At 36.2% G+C, this 18,241-nt stretch overlaps 1 protein-coding gene across 1 annotated transcript; it reads right to left on the bottom strand.

The window, feature by feature from the left end:
* Positions 1–236: 236 nt before the first annotated feature.
* On the bottom strand, positions 237–17,844 carry GOLGA5 (golgin A5). The gene is made up of 12 exons (XM_009332364.1): positions 17,225–17,844; positions 14,210–14,431; positions 12,906–13,125; positions 12,213–12,336; positions 11,197–11,400; positions 9,840–10,010; positions 9,050–9,178; positions 6,983–7,081; positions 5,124–5,349; positions 3,737–3,842; positions 2,399–2,462; positions 237–758 (listed from the first exon to the last, which is right to left on the bottom strand). The coding sequence occupies exons 1-12, from the start codon at positions 17,787–17,789 to the stop codon at positions 678–680; spliced, it is 2,211 nt and encodes a 736-aa protein (XP_009330639.1). The 5' UTR covers positions 17,790–17,844; the 3' UTR covers positions 237–677.
* Positions 17,845–18,241: the final 397 nt, after the last annotated feature.

Raw genomic sequence — 18,241 nt, 5'->3', positions numbered from 1 at the left:
CTCTAATAAAGCTAGAATACCAGCCTTTAAATAGGTAGTGCCACTATTCAGCTGGTAGGGAAGAGACATCTATTGCACTAGAAGTACAAAGCTAAGAAGAATGCATAATATTTTATTTTTAAACTTATTTACAACAAGATATTGCACCAATCCATTGTCCTTTGTTCAGTTTAACATGTTAAGGAAAAGCCTATTATTTACAAAGTTAAAAACAGAAGTCCAAAAGCAGACTGAAAGAAACCAGAACAAATAAAGTTTATTCAAATTGCTAAGTACAGTTTATTACCTGACCATAGCCCACATCCAGTATGATCTAAAATAGTTTGTATCATATATATCTGTAATTTCAGAAATCCTTGCATTTCTCTGTAGCTGCAACCCTTATCTTTTACACTAACCACCAGAAGGTCTACGTAAAATGTAAAGGCTAACCATAGCTTAACTTAATAGCTTTATTTCTCCAGGAAAGTGACGCTCCTTTAGGTAAATTGAAAAAGCAACATAGTATTATACATCTATTTGAAAAGTAGTGATAAATCAGGCATGATGATTTTCATTTTTCCTAACAACCATGAGGAAAAATTTACTGATATTTCAGGACTGATGGTTCTAAAGACACTGCCAGTGTCTTTAGACACTGCGAATTACGTTAGCACAGCATATGGTCCTGCCTCAGTCTATCTGCCACTGGGACTGTCATGATGCATTTCTGGGGTGTAGGTAAGTAGAACAATCATGACCCAGAGATGAAGCAATGCCTGGAAAAAGAAAAGAAAGAAATAACTTATCAGCACTGACAATCATCATTCACAGCAGCAGTAAATACGAGAGCTCTCAATGAGCACTAATAAAACCTAGTTTTGTAGAAATATTTTGATTAAATATTTTTCATATTATTCAGATAACTCCTAAAAAAAATAATTCTTATTTGCACAATGAAATGCTGAGTCAGATTCTGAAGAAGCCATCTGCAGAAAACTAAAGATTTTACACAAACAGCAAAACTAAAGCAGCCTGGTTTCCTACAGATTTATGTCCTCTGGCTTTTCTTTCCCTCCAGGCCCCGGTAACTCCAGCTGTTCTCTCTGATATCCAGCCCCCAGCCAGTACATTATCTGATCTGCCTCGAGTGACTGGTAAGCCACTACTCCTGTGCCAACTAGCTGATACCAGACTTTGTAAAACAGCTGAGTTCTGCTTCCCTTACCACAGACACTGATTTGAGGCATATTTATGAACTATTTAGGAATGTTAATTCTCATTCAAATTTGGCTGAAACTATCTAATTAGAATAGAAGTTGCTGGGGGTGCAACGAGGGAGATAATTGACAGAACACGTAAGCCACGTTTCCTTTAAAAAAAAAAATTTAAAAAATGAAGTTACAATAGTCATAGTCAAGGTTCAAGCTGAAAAAGGGTAACTGCCACTGACTGCCCAACATATAGCTCCTATGCAACCATCACTGAGTTTCTCTTCAGATAGCAGCTTAGGTGGTAGAAGTCTTCAGTGTTTTGGTACAAAGCATTTTATTCGTATATTGATAAGTCTAAGTCATGAACAAGAAGAAAGAGAGAGGTTAAGAATTAAACAGCCCTGTTCCTTCCAGTACCTAATAGGCTGGAAGGAGCAATCGCAGGGGGAAACTGTCATTTCCCTTATTCACACGTGTGCCTGTCTGCTTTATATCCTGAAATAGTGACAGCTGTTCTCAGAACAATCATTATGCCTTCTCAAGAAACTTTTTTTTTTCATTTCAAAGACTCAAAGGCTCAACTTTTGGAGTATTTTCAAGCAGGGTAGACTGCACACCTACCTTACCACAGGTCACTTAAACTGACGGACATCTGCCCTCCAGTGGAAAACGGAGGAATTTAATTTTTATCAATTGCAAATCTGACAATCTCACCTGGTATGGATGAGCTATTTTCTACTGTTTAAGTCTAGCAAGAAAAACTTCTCTTGCTACTTCTTCAGCTAACTAGAGAAGTGTGATTATTAGTCACTGAACAAAAAGTGAAGTGCCAAATATTAAAAAAGCTCTAACATGACATTTTCCTAAACATAGTGCATGCAGGTGTGGTGGGTTAACCTTGGCAACAGGTCACTATTATTCTGTATTTTAGTACTAAAACTCTACTTTTACAGTCTTTTAAATGGTAGTTACATAAATGTCTTTAAGACTGCTATACTAAGAATTCCTGGGAAAAACTGAAAACTGCCAAGCAACATGACTCCAAAATGCTGTTACGTAAGAACTATTTAGTCTGCTTTACAAAAAAATACATTGAGTTGTTAAAGCCTTTTGAACACCAAACATCTTGCAATTTAAGAATTATTATATAAACTGGTTATAGAAATCTTGCATTAAACTTCTTACTTTAAAGAAAGGTTACCCACCATGTAAATGATTACAAAGACTCTTGCTATGGGATACCGCCTTAGAAAGATTCCCAGCCGAATGCTACACCAGAGAAAAACAAAATGCACAGGTTAGCACTGAGCAATAAATTCCTGTTCCTCTCATTCCAGTCACCACAAACTCATGAACATCAGCTGATGTTATACACATGGCTTTGTTTGACTTGAATTTTACTTCATGTATTCAAGACATTAAATGGAGTGAGAAAATTCAGAATGCAGACCATAAAACATATTTTCCAAAGTTTTTCTGTTACATGCTAGGCTCAGAGTTTGTGAAAAAGAGCCAAGACTCAAGAGTTGTTACAGGTATTTTAAAACTCACAAATATGCTATATATTTGTCAAATTTTGTTACTTGAGGAGCTGTCATGAATCTTTCAAAAAGATTTAAGCAACTAAAACCTTGGATTCCTCTGAAAAAACTGACAGATCGCTACCATTCTTACATTTCATTAGATTAAAAAGACACGGGTTTTCCAAGTTTACTGCTACAGTGCTACAAAGCATACTGCATTAGATGTGTGCTCAGTAACGTCAGTTAAAAAAACCATGCGCATACTGAAGTGACTATGATACTGCCAAATGAAGTTTAGTATTAAAACATCCCGTATAATAGGTCCCAATCATGGAAATCCTGATATTCTTCACAATGAAACTGAAGTACCATGGAAGCACAAAGGACTTTCTGTCAAGGTATCTTGCTTTCAAAGCACTAAGAAGTATTACCTAATTTTGTTTTCTATTGGTATTTGATTCAAATTTTGGAGCAGACCTTTGTTGTGAATATTTTTGATTAACCTAACTGCTCAGAAAAAGGATCAAAGCAAATCTTTTGCTGGATCCAGAATGATTTTTGTTTACTAATTCCTTGAACAGATTATTTTTCAAGGTAAACAGCTGCACTGGGTCAGGATGCCTAAACAGGAGTAAAAGAATACATATGATACTCTCCCAGTAATACACTCTTAGAGTGTTTATCACAGACACAGTCAAAACCTCTGAAAGTGAAAAAGGTAGAAGACGGTAATGAAAAAGGTTAGGTTTTTTTGTACATAGTTTAGTGATTCTCTTGTATCAAAATCTACAAAAGTGTTGTTTAAATAATTGACTATAATTTGCAAAAGACCAAGGGTATTAATATCATAGGAAAGCACAAGTGAACTAGGTCAATATTTAGTAAACTTATACTGTACTTCACCTTCATTATTTTTTATTTCTACCTTCATAGAAGCAATTCAAAACGGAAGATGTGCCACTTGAAAACTGCAAAAGGATTCCAGCAATTACAAAATGTATTCCCTTCGGACACTCTTACCTAAACTGATCTATACTACTGGCAGCTTTGCGAACTCTCCCATACATTCCTGCCATGTTAGTATCCATGTCACTAAACAGGACAGGAACATTACGCATACGAGCACCTATATGAAAGGAAAAAAGCAAAAAATCTCATTAGTCTAAAGCCAGCTACGTTGTTTAAGTAAAACAAATCGATAGTGGATAACAAAGATATATAATATGTGATTAATAATATGTGATTAATTATTAAAAATAAATAGTTATCTGATTTGTTGGTGCTGTTTTGCTGGGGGCAGAGGAGTGTTTTGAGGGCAGGATTCTTGAGAAACTTACAATGTTTCTCCAACTTAGTACATTTTTTAAATTTTTTTTTTTAGTTGACTAGATGGACATCTTGATATTCAATTCTATCATGTAATAATAATTCTATTATTAGGTGTATAAAATGATGGGTTTGATACTGTCACAGTTTTTCCATTTGCTTTTATTTCTCATACAGTAAAACTTTGATAGCATTTCTGATACTAACTTGTATATTCCAAAAATTTCTACTTTGTTTACATTTTTACTATGTATCAACTTCATTAAAAAAAAGATTCTCAGATAATGTTACCTTTGTGCAACTAAACTTAAGCTTACTGCAGTTACTTAAAAACAAGCCAAAAGGAAACATATTTCAAATTTGCTAGTTCTCCTGCCTTATTTCTTTAAAAGTCTTTCATAACCAGAGAAACAAAAGTCTGGATTGTTGTTTTACACCTCTTAGTAATTGTCCATTGCTTTTAAAGTTACTTACCACATATACAAAATTACAAACTTTGACTTTGAAAAGTAACATCTCAAAACCATGGATCAACTGCTAAGATTCTCCTAGAGATACAGGATGATCGTACACAGTACAGACAAACCAATCTCAGCAGAACCACCATATTTTAAGCTGCTTTTCAAGAAAAACAGAAAGCAAGGAGGAAATTGATTTCAACCAGAATTCTGATCAACTCTCAAAAGGAAGTATCCCATTCTTTCTCACCTCCCAAATCCTTTCTACAAAAGAAAACTTATATCCTGCTTCTGACATTCAGTTTGAACACCAAAAGACAGATTTAGTTGCACCTGTGACAGGATTTGTAAATATGATTGTTCCAATAGTGCCATAGTATTGAGAATTAAAGATGAAATTTGCTTTATTAAGTTTACTTAAAGTCATTTACACAAAAAAGGAGCTTCTACTTAACTATTTTTTATGATACTGGCTGCTGTTGACAAGGTCTCTGGCATAAGCTGCGTATTTTCAGCATTTATTTTTCCTTATAAACTCAGACTTTTGGGGAAAGGCATTAGGAAATATAAAAGCCTGAACTGCAGAAAGGACAGAGTTTTAAGTATTATATTTCCTTATTTACCTTCAGCACCATCAATGCCTGCCATGTTAATGGAAGGTCCATTAGTACTAGTGCCTGGGATAGCCTTCAGCTGTTGCTCAAGTCGTTCCAGTTGATAGACAAGGGAGTTTTTCTCTGTGCTCAGGCTCTCTAACATGGTTTGCTTCTGAATTAGTGTTTCTGTCAGCTGATGAAGCCGATTTTCTAATTCTGTCTGACTACTACTACTTAGAGCCTTGTTTGTGAGCTAAAAAACAAAGAAAAAAATCAAAATAAGTTCAAAGTCTGCCCAACTGACACATTACAAAACTCTCAAAATCTAAGCCCTCCAAGAACCAGGTGACCCCATTGCAGAATTTTTACAGGATAATACTATCAAAATTATCACCAATGAGCACAATAAAGAAGAAACTTAATTTCGACAGTTGCTAAAACAAGATTTTACATGACACAAGAAACTATGTAAAAATGTACTCCTGTGTTTTCCACCTCTAATCATATGAACATTTCTGTACAATCGCAAGTTTGATCACAAAAATCAATGCTATGCCTCAGAGCTGAGTTTAAATGGTAGGCGTGACAACAGCAAGATAATCCAGTCTGGCTATCATACTTGCAATTTCACAAAACAAGTGAGTACATAAAATGTTTTCAAGTGAGGAAGAAAAAACTCAGTACAAACGGGGAGAATCTGATGCCATTCTACAGGAAAGCTTGAATGAAAATGGTGAAAATGCAGGTTATGTTGCAGAAGAATTGAGGAGCACTGAGGCAGAAAACATGATTGTACTAGCAAATAGAAACTGCAAGGACAGCAAATGAAGACATGGATCATGTAATTCAATTTGCAGAAAATATTTAAAGCAAATGGGAATCTCCAGATTAGCCATATGTGCAATAGCTCATAGTCACTAGTCGAGCTATTGCAGTCTTGGACCTCAGCCACTTGTAGCATCAAAGATGCTTCAGTGATGAAAAAACAGAATCAACAGGAACCAGAGGCAGTGAGATATCAAAAATACAAATTAGATGCAATGCACCAGGGCAGCTGCAGGTTAGTCCTGAAGCCAGTATTACCAGAAGAATCATCTGCCAACAGGCTCAAGAAATTTGTATCACAACAATTTCCAAATCCTCTGACACTATAACTGTACAGCTGACCACTGTTGACTCTAGACTATCAACTTCTCTACATATAGACTACTTTCCATTATGCTAAGATGATTTACACAAAATGAGGCCTATAACTTCATGCTGCCCAAGGAGACTGGGGGGGGCTGACAAGTATCAGAAGGTTCCAAAAGGAATTAGACTGATTGAAGGAAAATAGGTCCATAAACATACTGGTGGGACTTAGTAGGGACTTAAACACTAACGACCCTAATTCAACTGCTGATGCTGAGCGAGTACAAGGGAGTGAAGAAAGCGGCCAGGCTCGCATGCTGGCCCCATTGCCACTGTCCAAGATAGAACAATGGGCTAGATGGATCACTGAGTCTGTAGGACATTACTTATGTTCTTATGCCCAGTTAAAATGATCTTTGCAGAAATCATGATGACCTAATCAAGTGCCAACGACTTTTTTTAGTTTTCAAAAAGAAGAATGGTGATCCAGCACCACCCCATCAGGTCTAGTTGGGACACAGGTTGATCCCCCGCCAAAGACAAAAGCCCATGCAATTATAAACCAGGCTATTTACTACTTCATGGTTCCTTTCTTGTACTCCCTCCACTCAAAACTACTCTGTATTGAAAACAAATACACTAACTCATTAGTAAAGCATTTACATTTCTTTTGTACAGTTTAATCAAATTGATAGCTCTCATCACTGTTTTCATAATTGAAGGTAATAAAACTATTTTCTATAGACACACAGTACCTGATTTCTGAGCTTCTGAATTTCTTCCTCTCTGTCTTTTATTCTGCATTGCAAAGTGTTCTTTGTTCGATACAATTCTTCTTCAGTATAATGGAGTTCCTATAAAATGTATCACAATCACAAATAAAAGATTTTATACATATATGTATTTTGAGAGACATTCTCTTATCTAGAGTTTCACAGTAGAACACAAGAAGGCAACATGCTGCAACCAAATATAAACTGAAATTTAATCTTAGTTAAGTGTCTGGCTAGGATCAGGGAGGGGGGGGAGGGAAGACCTGAGTATGAAGACACAACCTACAAGACTTATCAAATCCTTTTGTGAAGACTGATGTAGTATAAATATTAATCCAGACTAGTTTACTAAGAGTCACACAATTCAATGGGACCATAATTTATCTTCCTTATACTCTCACCATTTATCATATTGCTATCTTGAAACGATGTCAATAATGTAACTTAAACAATTAGGAAATACTTCAGGGAGGGAATCTGTATTCCTGAAATAAACCCATCAATCCGAGATACCATTTTTTAAAAGTGTTTAAAAACCCTTGGCATACCTATCTATAATCCTGTATGACACAGATCTTCCTTTAAAGTTTAGGATAAATTAACATAACAGATGTGAAAGGGGAAGGGATATTAGTCAGGGACAGCTTACTGAACAGCAAACCTAACCGTAAGTTTTGTTATTCCCATGATTTAGTGGCTATTTTAACTCTGACTTAAAGACCTGTCATGCTTATCTTTTAAATTAAGACAGCCTTCAAATCACTGTATCACTTCCGCTGCCAGTTGCTACAGAAAACAGATAATCCTATTCTCCCTTCAAACCATCAGATGTACAAGAAGTAACGCCTCTACTTATTTTCCATCTTCAGTCTCGGAAACCTTATGGCAATAGTTAAAGGAATTCCCAGATAGAACAGACCATAATTGTATTAAGTATCAATGCACACAATTACTTCAAAAGCACATGTAAACGTGTCATCAAAAGGAATACTTCAGTTTCTATAATAACTGATAATGGCTTTTCTTTTTTTTTAAATTCACCTCACTTTTTCTATGTGTAGTATTGACTTAAAATATACCCCTCAGAAGGGCAGGAGTAACAGAATACAATCTACCATCTGCTTTGGTATAATAAACATCAGCTATCCATCAAGAGCAGACCTCAACTTCTGCCTTTTAATTAGTTTAAGCTGCTAGCATCTCATTAAAATGTAATTTCTGGAAGGACAGATAATCCTATAAGATAAATTGTTCCTAGCAGATAGAGTGTACTCTCCTGCTTTCCTCATTATTAATTCTCTTTACATGAGCCTTTTCTTAAAGAGAAATTTTTTGATAGGGTGCAAAGCATTTATCTGATTTCTACTGAATAGTAAGCTTGTTCACATAAAATATGAGTTTGCCTTTTTTTCCCCTCTTTTTAGCACAAAACTGCTTAAATCCAGGGGGAGTTTGCTTAAGAAGATGACACAATCTGACAACATTCATTAATATCATTTTATCAGCAATTTGTCTTATAGAGCAGTTTGGAAGTAACAAAATTTAGATTTAGAACTGAGTAACAAGTGGATTAAAAAAAAAAATCTATGAATTGGTACTACAATAACATTGTTTTACGAGCTAAATCTTATGTAGTAATTGAGCACAGGAAGTTCCACAGTAACCATTTTTAGTATTTGAGTTTCTTGACATAAGTAACAGTTACAAATGTTACTATATCCCTATCATTTGATTGTTCCCCTGCTGAATAAAATTAAAGATCATGATCAATTTTGTGCACTCCCTAGGGTCACGTTTATTCTTTAATACATCAGCAAGATCTCCGTTTATCAGCAGTATCCAGAACGCCCTGTGCACTGCTTAGTACTGGTTGTGCTTTGTTTGGCCTAGTGAAATTCATTAAACTTTTTGGGATTTCTCTGGAATACTAGACAAAAAAAAAAACCCCACAAATACTGTTTAAGATACTCTCTTATTAAGCCCAATGCTTTACTGATGACACCACATGAGGCCTAAAATAAGACCAATCAGCTTTCAAGAATTCCTTACCTGTTTTTGCCGTTCTAGTTCAGCTTCTGCCTCTTGCTTGGCCATTTTCTGTGCTGCTATTTGCTCTTGTAGGTCTTGAAGCTGCTCTCTCACTGACTCAGCTTCACTTACCTGCTGAGTCTCCATATCCTGAAACGAATAGAAATGTTACCATTTCACTAACATTCACACAATACTACAATCTGTCCTAGGTAACAGCAAAAAAAAAAAGTTGTATCTGCAATATTGCTTCAAAGAAAAATGAAGGTGAAGGTGTATTGAATAAATGACATTTGGTCATTTTATACAGAATATTTTTTACTAATATAGTAATAAAACAAATGCATTTTGTGAACATGAAAAGACTCCACTTTTTCCCTTCTACTGTCTACAGGCCAAAACTGCGTAAAGTAGGCTTGTGTGCAACTGCTGGGTTGAGCCAATTATGCCAGCAGACGACTCAGATTACAGTTGCTTCAAGGATTAGTAGCCCTTGCAGAAAGGGATATAGCTGATCTCTACAGAATCACCATGCTTGTCTGGAAAGAAATGCTTCCCTCAAAAGGAGCACACAGCAGTGAGGGAAGAGAGAAGTGGTATCTATAGTATTCCTCCCACATGACCTGAAGTGGTGAAAGAGAACATGGAAAGAAATTGGGTATCAATAAGCACTTGTCCCACCTTGAGCAAAAACTGGCTTATTTTAATACTAGGTCAAATAAACACTAGAAGTAACAGCCCTAAAGTATACAAGAAAACAGTCCTTTGTGCATGGTTAACTACAAATACATGTGTACATAATCATAGCTACCTGCAGCTCTGTTCTCATCTGTTGTATTTGCCCCATTAGTTTTTGTATTTCTTCTCTCTGAGTGTCTCGCTCATGTCTCAGTTCTTCTAGTTCCATTGTACTTGCAGTATTGCTATCCAGGCCTTCAATACCAGAGCCTTCTTTTAAGCTGTTTATCAACTTTTCTTTAGACTGAAATAATAAATCAATATATTATTTATTGCAGTATTTAACAAGTGCTCAACAAGAACATGCCAAAATGACTTTGCTCTAAAATTCACATGTAGACATACAGTAAAAGAACTGCTTTATCTGTTCTTTTAGCCAAGTTAGTTATGACCCTACACATTTTGAAATGAAAATGTTTCCATACTAATAATTTTTCTGACTTCCTGTATGCCATGACATTGGATTTACTGAAAGCCTGTGTTATTTGAGGAAGCGTACAGCTTTTCTGTTTAGAAGTGCCTGGAATGTTAAACATGTCATGGATAGCAATTTTGGCTTTCCAGCTACCATAAGAGAGAAGACAAACACTAACAGAAACTAGAGACAAAACTGATCCCCTTTCAGTCCATCCGTTCTCCTGCCAACAAAGCCAAGTAAGTGCCAAATACAGCAATAACTCTTCTGGAAAAAAGGATGAACCATTTTATTCAGAGTCAACCTAATGTTAGCTCAACATTGACTTCTGATCTCATGCTTCTCGTATTTATCAAGATGATTTAAAACCTGTCCTTGGATATCAGGCTAAATTAATCATTCTAAACAGACACCTTTATCTTCAGCATTTTGCTAACATTCATAAACAAGGCTCAAATTGACCACATTTGGATTTGGTATCTTTGACAACTTAAGTAGTACAGAACTGCACAGAATACCTGATTTTGCCATTGTTTATATAATGCTAATCACACACAACCTTTCAGAATGTATAAAAATATTTTCTTTGGTTTACACGTAAGTAGCCATTATATGCTATGCTTCAGCCTCAAGCAGAATAGAGCAAGAGAATTCTTGACTCAAGAATACTGGGTGTGGAACAAATTGTAGGTCACATCTGTTTATCTATCTGCCTAAGATTGGACTTGGATGCGGAACACACTGACAGATGTTGCACAATAAGCGCAATGGTTCACTTGGATTTTTCTTTAACTTCAGGACCTGAACTTCCATTTCAATTACTTAACTCAATCTGTAAACTTAAATTTACAAAATGCAGACTGGTAGCTGTTCTATATGGGTATCATTATAGATATGCCCCAAAATACATTACAAGTCATGTGAAAAAAACCCACAAATTAGATTATTTGAAGAATAACACCTTAAAAAAGTTAAGTGTACAAATCAAATTGGATTTCTTTACAGAAATGCTTACTTGGAGTATGCGAGTAGCTTTCTGTTTATAGTCTGTCAGTTCCTGTTTTGCAGATTCTAGGTGGTTTTTAGTTACTTTGACTTGCTGCTGAAGCTCATCAGCTCGCCTCTTTTCATCTAAATACTTTCTTTCTGCTACAGTTATCCCTTCTGCCAAGTTCTGACGTTCTGCTTCCATTTTACTCAGACGAGCCGCAAACTCATTCTATTAGCAATAAAGAAACAATACTTTGTGTTTAAACACAGTCTCAACTTTAACCTAGAAATGAAAAAAGAAAGTTTAAAAGCAACTACACATGACATAACACCTCATATCTACCACCTCCAACTTAAAGATGCATTAGTGCTATGTGGAAAGAAATCTTGCTTACTTAAGCAAGTGCTAAATAATATAGTAAAAATACGCATTTCTTTGCCGCACCAGAAATAGTGAGGGAGTAACAATCTTCCTACTATTTACATTTATTTGGTAAACAAAAAGCAAGTTTTTCTCTCAAAAATATTATCAAATGTAGTCTGCCATATTTTGATGTACTTCCAAAAAAAACCCCCAGATGCTGATAAAGATTTTCAAAGTTGCTATTATACATAACAAAGGCCAAGCTAAGTGGGGACAGCAGTCTCTAGCAATGATGTACTCACATCTTTACCATAGAAGTGATCGTCCAGCTTAATATTCTTAAGATTACATATTAAAATTGTGTAACAACATAGCATGGAAAATTAAATTGATTACTGATTTAGTCTTAAAACATGTTTTAAAGTTAGCATGAAAAAAAACAGTAAAAATTATCAGCATTAATCCTCAAAAACTTTTAATCAAGAAGCTTTCAAAGTAACATATAAAAAGTAAACTAGCATCACAAGGATACTTAGTGCAGCAAAACAGCACATCATTCCAAGCACATAGTACCCTGAATATGAACTGAAGTCAAGGGGAAGAGAGAGCAGTTGGAACCTCACAGATTTGATCCAAAAAGTAGAGTCTGAAATTTTTCCTTACTCTTCATGTCTAACCTGCATTTGTTTGTAACTTTCTTGCTCTCGCTTGAGTGCGGAGTCTGCATCACGCAGCCTCTCTTGAAGAGTTTGAAGGGCTTGATTTTGCAAACTGCTCCCTTCACTGTGGTCTTGTATTATCCTGAAAGAGCAATATACATATTAATTGAAAAAGAAGAAATCTAGTATGATTTTCAGGTAGAAATATGACTACCTGGTTTTCAGATCAGCTTTGAAAATTTACCCAGTAAATTATTGAATATGGCTGGCTACAGGTGTGAGGCCTGGAGTTAATGACTCATGCATCTCCTCCCTGATCTATATTCTGGAGTATTCAATTGCTGATTCCTATCCCAGCACTGAGATAAGTCAGAAAAGTCTTCATATTTGTGGATAAGCAAACGTATTTTTCAAGACAAAAACATTTGAGATCTTCAGCTTCAGGCCTCTGACACAAACATAAATACTTTATACAAAATGGATTTCAATAATCAGGTGACAATTGCCCCTATTTAATACTCATTTGCCCCGTTCCCACTGCCAGCTATGATATAGCGGGCTTAGAGCAAACTTTAATCCTATTTCAAATCTTGATACAATCCCTTTCCCCATTAGTTTATTCATTTCTATTCTTAGAGAGACAATCACCTACCTTGAATTTTCAAACTTATTACTATTTGCAGAACTACAAAGTATGAAATTATAAAGTACCGTGATTTTTCACTCTGCAATGCTTCCAAAGCTTCTGTCCGAGCACTTAAGAGCTGATCAGCTTCTTGCAACCGTACTTTCAGCACAGCTAGCTGTGAATCCTTGGCACCAACAGCTTCTGTCAGATCATCAACTCGAGCTCGAAGTTCTCTAACCATCCTGTCACTCTTTGAATGGTCAACATTCCACTTCTCGACCCTTTCCCGGGATTTATTCAACTCTACAAAATAAGAAGTTTCTCTGAAGTTCATAAAAGTAGGTATTGCAAGGTCTTGTGAATGGTCAGGATGCACACATCACATTTCTTAAAGAAAGAAATTAAATACAACCAAGTTCAAGTAACACTGAACCTTTATGAGCCACCAAGAAGAAGTAACAAATGCCAGACTGGCTGTGAGAACATGACCCATAAAATTTTGCAGGTGATCTCAAAACAGGCATTTCATTCTGTGTCACACTGCAGAAGACAAATTTTACCTGCCCCACCCCTTGCAACGGCCTACTGTCAAACATCCCTGTGCGAGCAAGCCTTTGAAAACCTCTGCGTAAAGCATCTAGTCCAACTCAATGTGACAATAAGCTCAACCTAAAAACCAGTAGAAAAATACACCAGTGTTGAAATAATGCCTGAATTCTTACAGAGCCTTCTGGTTTTAATCAAACATCACATATTAAACTTCAATGGAAATTAAAATTCTCTGGCTCATACAGTTACTTTGAAAAAAATGCGGTCCCTCAGTTGTATGCCTAACAGCAGGAGTTTGCTCAAGGTTTTATCATTTAAGTGTTTAATTTATATTCACATTTTTTGTATTTGTCATTTCATTTGGCTTTGAAAAAGCTAGTGAAGTCATAAAAAATTTAATATTTTTGTATTTTTACTGTCAGTTTCTAGACATCGGAGATTATAGCCTACAGCCAGAAAGTAGTCAGATTTTGAAGTATTTAAAGGAATTTACTCATTTAAAAATAAGTATTTTGCAATAGCCGTTAAAATGCAGGAAAAGTATTTTAATACTAGTAACATCTGCTAACACTCTTTTAATAAGATGTAAGTTTTGGAACTAACTTGATCGCATCATTTTAATCAACATTTGTGTTATCTTTGTAGTTGAACAAGCCCTTTAGTTTCTCCCAGCTCATTATTCTGAAACCAAGAATCATTTTTCTTGGTAAGTCATACATGCAAATTTAACTAGAAAGATTTTATTATAAATACAAAACACTAACATAGAAATAGCATTGTTTTCTAGTTCACTAGCATTTTAGTAATATGTTACAGTTGAGTTTCCAAACCACAGTACCTTCTTGTGTTTCTTTGGACCTCTGAATTAACGAAGCCATTTCTTGATTTAAAGATTGAACTTCATTCCGCAGCAGCTGATTCTCCAGGCGAAGATTGGATAGCTCATGTGATTTGGAATCATCATTAGCTGAAAGGCTAGGATTAGTTACTGCACCTACTGATGAATCCTTCACGCCATCCCCTTGTGCTCCCAGTCCAGAATCTGAACTGTCTGGAGTTTCTGTATAGAGAGATGCAAGTTAGAACTAATATATGTATTTGTAAGTTGCCTTGATATAAACAGCAATTCCACGTTCTGCATCAGTGGTTAAATGCATAATATAAAATAAAATTTAAAAAAAGCTTATATTGAAATGGAATATGGAGCTGCTTCTCCCAAGGGACTTGCACAAAATAGGACTATTATACAGTACACATGCATCATGCAGTGTTTTTGTTAATCCTGCAAGACAAGACATAGAAATCATAAAATTTCTTATTAATGTCAAATTTAGGATTTCAAAACATTAATACTTTTTTATGACTATGCTGCCCAGAGATGTCTTCAGAAGCTGAGAGAGTAACAGAAGAGATTAAATATACATAGCAACTAACTAGGGGAATTTTTAACAAGTTCATTCTAGTTTTCCATTAAGATTTTGAGGATGTAAATTTTACTTCAAAAAAAAAATCTGTTCAGATGACTACACTTAGTCATTTTGATATCAAACCTAAATATATAACTCAGCCACATAGCTACGTATTTTAGTTATCTTTATGCAAAAAAGCATTTTAAGAATAATTTAAGAAAAACATCATCTTACTCATAAATCTGCATTAATAATTCTCTCAAAAAAATTTTTCAAAAGCACTTTTACTATGAGAAATCAAGTTGCAGTGATTTGAAGTAGAAGCACGATCTCTCCTTTCTCTAATGAAAAAATATAAGGTAGATATACTCCGTCAAACTGTTAAAAGCTTTCTGCCAATACAAACTGTAATTCTCTAGATTACAGAAACCAAAATACAGATTTTTATTTTTCTTTTTTTTAAATCTTAGAACCTCAGTGAGAACGGTAAGGGAACTCGGCAGTATTCTGAACAACAGTCCCTTGCAGGGAAGGAGGAACCAACAGCCTTTCCCCATCATGCATAAACACACACAGAGCATCCTGGATTAACGCTGTGAAATTGATACATCCACTGTAACAGTCTTGATTCCAGCATGTAGATAGTTGGAAGCTTTGCAGCAGTGTTAAGATAAAGCAACATAGCACGCAATGAGCAAACAAACAGGCAATCCAAAAATATTATTTCTGAATTTAGTATGTCCCAGAGGAGTAACTGCTGAAAATCCAGGGGGACAGACTGCAACTAATTCCAAGCAAGACTGCAGTTTAGCTGTCACAACGTTATTTACTTCACCTGGTGATCATCAACCAACCTGCTCCACTTTCCTTGTTACCACTGCAACAGCCCCTATCACCCAGAGCCCAGGGAGCTGGGGCAGACTATTAATTCTGAACAACACACCAACAAGTAGCAGCAGCGACAGCAAGATTTCTTCCACATTTTCTCAAACCCCTTTCCTATTTAAACGGTTCTAAGAAGTGTAATTTCCTTCCTTTTGATTCATTTACACAATTTCCAAATTATCAGACAATTTATCCTCATTCCTTTGTCTGGAAAACTCAATAGATTAATGAAGTTAACAAAGCAAGAAATTAGCCATTTATAGGACATATTAGATTATATCCATGTCAATGTACAAAGTATAATGTTAATTGTTTTTGTCTATAGCTAATGTATCATTAGCTACTTCAACAGATGCTATACAGAACATCTAAATGACACAGAGGTATCTATACAATCAACTCTGAGACCAGCGTGCTCAAACTCTCTGTTGTAATTGTGTGCTTCCTCATTTGGCAGGTCCACAATGCAAACTCCACTCAAAAATCCTCAGAAGAAAATTCAACAGGCCACACTGAGAAAAACAAATACGTTCCTTAAGCACCAATCAGCAAGGCCATATAGCCAGGTCTAACATATTTGAATTATTATTAGTAGTAGTAAACCTTATTGAAAGGTTACAGACCCAGAAATACAAAAATATTCACGTCTTTGGAAACGATCCCTTTTCATGTCTAAAATTTTTCAGCATACTTAATGTAGTAAGTAAAAAACTGGCATTTACAATGGTTTATACGCTCAAAGTACTGAACAAATAATATTCTAACTACATTATTAAGAAGTAATATAACCATTTGCTTCAATTTTATAGACTAAATAACAGCAAAGTAGCAGAGCAACAGCAAGGACAGTATAGATTGGACAGTCTGGCAGAGAACACAAGTTCCTGACACTTCTCAGCCACATTCCCCTTTGCATTGACTTGAGAATAGCCCCAACTTTTGACTGGAGGCTCTTTCAGGCGTCTGGATTTAGACTGCAGTAACGAACGACTTCTGGCAAACCCGAAGGCTTTATCTATCCAGCTCTCTCATGCCTGTAGCTCTACAACAGCCTATCCACATCCAACTTCCCACTCTGCAGGACAAGCTTACCCCTTTTCCATGGTGGAACAGAGAAAACCTCACATCACCTCACAAGGTGCATTGGGCAATAGCCAACACCATCTACCAGCCGGTGAAAGTCACACACTCTCCTATGTGGCAACAACAGGCAAGGGCCCCCGAGTGATCAAACGCAGCAGCACCTGTGCTTCTAAGTGGGGATGTATGGCGGCTGATGCAAGGTTAGGTCATAGCTCATGGAGGTCAAGGTGAACAGTAGCAATGAAGTAGATCAAGAACACAAAAGATTTAGGTATTAATTACGCAGCTTGTCAAATTAGCATGGTATCTAAGATTATCCCAGGGATGAAAAAATGTTAAAGACCCTGCTGTACTCCACACACTTGACATACTACTACCACTAAATATTTCATGAAGTGACAGTACATCCATTACCCAGCCTTACCCTAGACATACTTGGGTTTTAAATACCTCTAAGTTCAATACTATTTAACTACCATTGCCTTGGCTCCTGACGTAATTATCTTCAGTAGTTTTTGCACTCTGTGTACTGGTAGACACAGAACTAATGCTTGAAGTCCGAGAGTGATTTTGAAGAACAGGTGCCTTGCTCTTCTCTTTTTTAGAATCCATCCTTCCGTTAGGCTCTTTCTCCGAACTGTTGAGAAAATCAAATAGCAACTCATCATCTGGTTCTGACTTTTTTCTTCTCACAAAATGTGAGGCAGCTCTGGGTGTGGAAACGCTTTCTACTGGAGAAGCAACCTCTGAAGATGTCCTACGTGCTGGTTTAACATTTGCTGTTCCTGCTAGGATTGTGGCCTTTTGATGTTTGATATTATCAGCTGCTGAGGAGATGTAGGCTGCTTTGGATGACGTCTGATATTTCAGTTCTCCAGTGTGCTGGCGCAATTCAGAATATTCATTAGCAGAGTCAAAATTCTTATTATCATAAACTGCACTGCTTGCCGTGTCTTTTTTGCTCAGAGCCGATGCAGCTCCTTGATCAACTCTGTTGAGCAGATCCTCTGCCCTTCCAGCAAGATCAGCAAGCCAAGACATGATGGATGTCTCTTGATAAACTCTATAAAATTAAAATTTCAGGACCATATGCTGCAAAAGACATAGAATGATTACAAATCAGACTGGTGTTGATAAAGTAAGATGTACGGGTACCTAAACAACTGTTGTGTTTACCTATTTGTGCTGTAATTATTTTAATACTTTTCTCCTACTCGCTTGGTATTTCACTGTTGTGGTAACTCATGGAAATAAACCAAATCAGTTTCTAAGGAGAACAGACAAAACCAAGGCTTAGCTATCAGACCATATCTGTTTCTGGCATCAACACCTGCTACTGAGCATCCAGCCTGCTAGCCAATTTGCAACAATAATAGAGACTAAAAGTCTACTTGCACCTGACAAAACCCAACTCAGTTGGAGAAGGAAAAGTGGCCAGATGCTTATTACAAGAACAGATAACAACAAAGCCTTAGATGTTTGGCCTGCAGATT

This window comes from Pygoscelis adeliae, unplaced genomic scaffold (assembly GCF_000699105.1).
Source record: "Pygoscelis adeliae isolate BGI_AS28 unplaced genomic scaffold, ASM69910v1 Scaffold429, whole genome shotgun sequence".
Lineage (NCBI taxonomy): Eukaryota > Metazoa > Chordata > Aves > Sphenisciformes > Spheniscidae > Pygoscelis > Pygoscelis adeliae.
Note: the sequence above shows the minus strand (reverse complement) of the source record. Positions and strands in the feature narration are given on the sequence as shown.